The following is a 6,039-nucleotide window of genomic DNA, read 5'->3' on the forward strand; positions in this document are numbered from 1 at the left end:
TACATACGGAGCAAAATGAGTGAATCTACACTCTAAAACATGTCCACATACATTCGTATGTTGTAGTTCATTTGAGATGGCTAGAAAGAAAATTATTTGGAAATAGAGGGAGTAATAGCTAGTCATCCATGTTTTTTTTTTCAAAAACCATTCATTCAAATTTTTTACTAGCACTAACTATTGATTCATTAGTTGGACCAAGACCATGCAAAAGTCAAGAGTGGGGAAACCAGTGAAGAAGGATACTTAAAGCACCATTTTTCTTCTCGAAAGCATACTCATCGATCGGTTAAGAGTACGCTTTGAGCCTTTGACGATTATACACACCACTGACTGACTAATATGAACACAAGGGTGGGGTTAACAAACGGAACGGAACAAAACGATCCTTGAATTCAATGCCCATCGATCGGTGAGAGTGGCTCTTTGTGATTCACGGCACCGCATGGAACTTCGCGCCGTCCCGTCCAATCCAATCCAATCCGGGCGGTTAATTACCAGCAGCACCCGTGTAGACCACACGCCTACTTAAACCACCCACCCCTGAGTCCTTGACCTCCACCAAACCCCTCACAATCTGCCACCACCCACACGAGCTCTCAACCCGCCCGCCATGGCAACGGTGAGCAACCAGTCTCACCTCCTCCATCCTCTGATCCATCCATGGATTCTGCCGCGCCCATCTAATCGAGCTTAACCTGCTGGCTCCTCTTGGCAGGAGGGAGCCAAGCACGCGCGGTTCAGCCTGCAGGTGGACATGCAGTGCCGGTGCATGGGCTGCGTCGGCAAGGTCGAGAAGGCCATGGCCGCCGTCGGCGGCTTCACGGGTAGGGTACCAACGCGTCTACGCACCCTTCCTGGCGTGACATGGCTCTCCCGTTTGCTTTTTTACCTCTGTTTTCTCCCTGAAAACCCTTTGATTGACGGCGACACCCGGGGGCATCCGTTCTGCTTGGTTTTTCGGCGCGGCAGGGGTCGAGACGTCGGCGGGGGACGTCGACGCTGGGGTCGTGGCCGTGGCGGGGAAGGTGGACCCGGCCGAGCTCTGCCGGTGGCTCAAGAGGAAGACGAGGAAGGATGTCAAGATCGTCTGCCCTCATCCGCCGGCTGAGGATCCTAAGCAGGTATGTTAAGTGTCCATCTTGTCTACTAAGTACCTTCAGATTGAAGGATCATGTGTACCACCAGTGTTCTGTGTCATATCCAAACGAATGTACTACTCCTGAAGTTTGATATGGTCTGTACTTGGCTTGGTAGAATGATAATACAGAGATCAAATTGCATGATAAGTAGTAGAAACCAGAGAACCTATTGGTCTAAAACCGTTGTAAAAGAAGAGATCAATCTGCAGGCCCAAACCGTGAATTTGATTGACAGATTTTTACAAGTTCAGAGAGTGATTTTTTTTTCCAGTTTCCACAATTACCTCCACAACTCAGACTAAACCCCGCTTCTTGTTTGCAGAAAATGATACTGGTTCTGGGAAGCAGCTCAAGAACCAGGGACGCGACGCCGTCAGCTCCACCGCTACCGCAACATTTCTCCAGCGCTCTAGCATCATCAGGAGTTCAGTCTGACCACGATGATCTGCATCTGATCGAGGAGAAGATCAGGGACCTCGAGAGGGCCAGGGACGCGTTGAAGGTCAGGAGCCTGAAGAACGAGCTGAGTGCAGCCAAGTCTGAGCTGAAACAATCAAGGGAGGTGATCAGCAACAGTAAGAAGGCTCTGCTAGACAGTGCCCTGAGCCAGCTCGACGCGTTCAAGAAACTAGAATCACTCACTCAGGCCACCATGTGACTGAGCCTATTCAGTCCATGGTTTCGCCGTCATGCTCTGTAGTACCAGCATGGTCGCTGTAAACCTGTTGTTATCAAAACTTTCTTAGAGTTTTCGTGCTTCTCTGAAGCCTGATGTTATTGTATTGCTGTCTGAAGTGACGATAAGATGTGGGTGTAGATTTCCATGCTGGTACAGCAGTTACCCTGCTGGATGTTTTGGTATATCTGTCACTGCATTTCATTTCATTCACTGAAATATGAACAAGGGACACTGCAGAGTGCAGAGCTACCTTTGTTCAGATAGAAGTTAGATTTCAGCAGTGACCTTGTAACAAATCAAACTAGTAAGTGTATCATTTTACTCTGTAGATGTTCACTGGTTCAGACTTAATAGCATGAGTATCAAACTAGCTGGCAGCTGAGAACTAGGGCAGTGAGGCAAATTGCAAATGAAAGCGCGCTCGCGTGCGCGCACACACACACACAGATGACGGGCACCAAGGCAGAATTCAAGATCTTTGAGAAAAGTGCGAGATGCCGATGCTGGGGTCATTGCCGTCGCGGGGAAGGTGAACCCGGTGGAGCTCTGCCAGTGGTAGAAGGGGAGGACGAGGAAGGACGTCAAGATCGCTCGCTCTCACCCACCATCTGAGAATCATAAGCAGGTGTACCTTTTCTCTACTACCTTCAGAATGAAGGGCACTGTGGTGTTCTGTGTAATATATGTAATGACCAAATGATTCCACTTCTAAATTTTGATAGTATGTACTTTAGTAACCACTGTGAATAGCAAGAAAGATCATATGTGCTCTGTACTTACCAGAAAGAGAATACAAACACCAAAATTGCATGAACCATGTACAAGAACAGATAAATCTACAGGCCCAAACACTGAATTTGATTGACAGTTTTTAGAAGTTCAGAGAGTGACTTGTTTCCTATTTCCACAACGCGGACTAAACCACTAGAACTTGTTTGCAGAAAATGATATTGGTTCTGGGAAGCCGTTCAAGAAGCGGGCGCACGATGCCGTCAGCTCCACCGTTACCGCAACATTTCTCCAGTGCTCTACCACCATTAGGAGTTCAGTCTGACCACGAGGATGTGCACCTGATCAAGTAGAAGATCAGGACCTCGAGAAAGCCAGGGATGGGTTGAAGATCAGGAACCTGAAGAATGAGCTGACTGCAGCCAGGTCCGAGCTTAAACAAGTCAAGGGAAGTGATCAGCGATAGTAAGAAGGCTCTGCTTGCCCTGAGCCAGCTCGATGCGTACAAGAAACTAGAAGCACTCTCGGTCAGGCCACTATGTGACTGAACCTATTCAGTTTCATGGTCTCGCTACTATACCATATAGCATGATCCGTGTAAACTTTGTCATGTCATTACCTAGCATGAAAATTAAACCTTTCATTCTGAACCCTGACGCATCGTGTAAAGTGCCAACAACAAGCCATGGAGTGTAAATTTCCATGCCACTAGCAGTGATCCTGCTTGATCCTTTGGTGTGCCTCTCACTGCATTTTATTCGCTCTTTAGTATAAATTTTGCTACTGCATTCAGGAACCACACACAGGGTAGGATAACATCTGTTCAGAAATGGCTATTTAGACAGAACACATAAGTTAATTTTCAGCTGTGACCTTGCAAAAAAGCAAACTACATGTATCATGTGCCTCTGTAGGTGCTCAATTGTTCCTGCTTGGCAACTAGAGAACTGAGAACTAGAACAGTTCATGCTTATCCACATTAATATGTGAACTAGTTGAGACCTGAGAACTAGAACAGTACGGTGGCATGAGGCAACATCGAAGTAGCATGTTAACACTTTATTTTGTTGCCCCTTACACATTTGCAAAGCAACACATAGTAGTATGGCGCAAAGGCAGAGAATTGAAGGAACGCACTGAACACTGATGCCTGTCTGTCAGACATGCCACCTACGGTCGCCGTCGTCATCGAGTCGGAGGTAGATGCTATTATAATAACAGCATGTTCGCTGTAAACCTTGTTGTTAGCTAGTATGCAAATCAAAACATTCTTGAGGTTTTCGTGCATCTGAGATGCCTTTCCTGAAGTGACAACAAGATATGGGGTATAAATTTCAGCCACTACAGCAGTAACCCTGCTTGACCTTTTTGTGCATTTTTTTTACTGCATTTCTTTTCTTTTTACTGAGAAGTGATTCAGAAACATTGCAGAGTTGCCTCTGTCTAGATACAAGTTAAGATTCAGCAATGACCTTGCAACAAATCAAACCAAATGTATAATTTTCCTCTGTAGATGTTCACTGGTTCAGAGTTAATAACATGAGTATCAAATTATCTGGGAGCTGAGACTAGGAAAGTGAGACAACATTGAACAGCATGTTACAATCAAAGCCTAAATTTCCGCATTTTTTTACTAGCCTGCTGTGTATTGCAAATCAACGCACACATGTACTCCCTCCGTTCCAAATTACTTGTCGCGGACATGGATGTATCTAGACGTATTTTAGTTCTAGATACATCCATTTTCGCGACTAGTAATTCCGAACGGAGGGAGTACACAAATGACAGGCACGGGGGGCAGAGTTCCAGAGACGCACTGATGGTTGTCAGACATGCCGCCTATGGTCGCCGTCGTCGTCGACGTGGAGGTTGACGCCGTGGCTGCGGAGCGCGTTGAGGATGGCCCAGACCTTGGTGCGGTTCTTGAAGCCCTTCTTCTCGACCTCCTTGGCGGCGTCGGCGTGGATGGGCTCGCGCGCCAGGCCGTCGACCCGGAGGCGCATGGCGAGCACCTCGCCGACGGCCGCGGCCGCCTTGGCGTTGCAGGCGCGGCCGCACTCCAGCCCGTCCCGGAGGGGCTTCTCGACGGTGGAGGCGGTGACCACGACGCGGCCGCTCTGCCGGTCCACCACGTTGGCCGTCACGTACTTGAGCGAGATGAAGAGGCGCAGCACGTACCGCTTGGCCTGCGCCATGGGGACCTGGCCCGCCGCGTCCGCCGCCGCGGGAGCTGCCGGGGGCGCGCCTAGCACGCGTGGAGGCAGTCGAACGCCTCTGCGGCGTTTCGACGAGCAGCTGGGGCGCGCCCGGTTGAAAGAGGGGGACAGGGGGCCGTGCGACGGGGAAGGACGGCAGGACTGGGCGGGGAGGACCGCCGGTTGGCGAGGCCGGAGGAGGGTCTACGCTGAGGAAGAAGGGAGGGGGGAGGGGGGAGGCGGGGCGACGTCGTCCGGCGTGGTTGCGCCGTCTGTGCGGGGAGAGGCAGAGGACGTGATAGACCAGATGCAGGAGTTACTGCTATTTTCCCAGCGAAGTCTGAAATAAACTCTGTGGTTGCCGAACTCAACGCAAATGAGCCCTCACCTCTAAATAAATCTTTAGAGCAACTCCAAGGCGGCCACCTGTTTTGTCCGTGCCCCTCTGTTTGTGTCACAGCGGACAGAAAAGTCCGCCCAAAGCGTCGACCCAAACAAACGTACATCAGCTTTTATCCGTCTGTCGACACATTCACAGCTCATTTTTTAGCCTGATTTGCATTGGCACAGACACGATGCCCGCCAGTCAGTAGCAAAGCTTCTACCATTTCCCTCCACTTTCCCAAAAACTCTCCCGCCCCCGCGCGCTCCCGGCCGCTCGCCATGGACGACGCCCTCGATGCAGCCGCCGGCCTCGCTTCCCTCGCCTCGTCCGGCATCACCTTCACCCCCTTCGACAAAGGCAAGCCCCTCACCCCCCTGCAAAACCCCTACCCTTCCCCCTGCAAGACCGCCACGGCGTCCAAGAAGAAGAAGCAACTGACGCCCGAGGAGCGGGCCGCCGAGTCAACGAAGAGGAAGGGTCGGAGGCACGCGACAGAAGCAAGGGACAAAGCAGTGGCCACTGCCGACCTCGCCGTCGCCGCGCAGCAAGAGGACACCAACGCCCGCATCACGGCGGCAACGTGGGAGGCCCTGATCTGCCTAGGGTTTAACCCTGCCCAACACGGGCTCATCCACGCTGCCGTGGCCGCTGCCAGCACTGGCCCGTCCGCGTTTCCTCAGATGGTTCGAGAAGATGCATGCCGACATGCTCAAGTTTGACGACGAGTGGTCTATGGCGGCATGCGCCATCATTTTTTGTATGCCAGTGTGCTGGCATGACCACGGTCGAGATGGCATGGTCGAACTCCCGCCCTTTTTTGAGTGCCGGCAAGAACTATGTGATGGTCTTTTCGAAGGCTGGTATTGTATGCCGGCCGCCGGCATAGTGTCGTCATGAACTTTGGGCGGC

General features: G+C 51.1%; 2 protein-coding genes across 2 annotated transcripts; one reads left to right on the forward strand and one right to left on the reverse strand.

The window, feature by feature from the left end:
• The first annotated feature begins 613 nt into the window (after positions 1 to 613).
• Positions 614 to 2,003, forward strand: LOC123114974 (uncharacterized). Its single transcript, XM_044536311.1, has 4 exons — positions 614 to 622; positions 719 to 827; positions 973 to 1,124; positions 1,465 to 2,003. The coding sequence occupies exons 1-4, from the start codon at positions 614 to 616 to the stop codon at positions 1,798 to 1,800; spliced, it is 606 nt and encodes a 201-aa protein (XP_044392246.1). The 3' UTR covers positions 1,801 to 2,003.
• On the reverse strand, positions 1,529 to 5,038 carry LOC123116788 (50S ribosomal protein L18-like). The gene is made up of 2 exons (XM_044537696.1): positions 4,368 to 5,038; positions 1,529 to 1,686 (listed from the first exon to the last, which is right to left on the reverse strand). The coding sequence occupies exon 1, from the start codon at positions 4,743 to 4,745 to the stop codon at positions 4,377 to 4,379; it is 369 nt and encodes a 122-aa protein (XP_044393631.1). The 5' UTR covers positions 4,746 to 5,038; the 3' UTR covers positions 1,529 to 1,686; positions 4,368 to 4,376.
• Between the last annotated feature and the right edge of the window lie 1,001 nt (positions 5,039 to 6,039).

The sequence above is a fragment of the Triticum aestivum genome, chromosome 5B (assembly GCF_018294505.1).
Source record: "Triticum aestivum cultivar Chinese Spring chromosome 5B, IWGSC CS RefSeq v2.1, whole genome shotgun sequence".
In the NCBI taxonomy this organism is placed as follows: domain Eukaryota; kingdom Viridiplantae; phylum Streptophyta; class Magnoliopsida; order Poales; family Poaceae; genus Triticum; species Triticum aestivum.

Coding starts and splice junctions, on each gene's coding strand:
- LOC123114974 (XM_044536311.1), top strand. Junction 828..972: donor CGCCGTCGGCGGCTTCACGG/GTAGGGTACCAA, acceptor TCGGCGCGGCAG/GGGTCGAGACGTCGGCGGGG. Junction 1,125..1,464: donor CGGCTGAGGATCCTAAGCAG/GTATGTTAAGTG, acceptor TCTTGTTTGCAG/AAAATGATACTGGTTCTGGG.
- LOC123116788 (XM_044537696.1), bottom strand. CDS start 4,745: ATGGCGCAGGCCAAGCGGTACGTGCTGCGCCTCTTCATCTCGCTCAAG.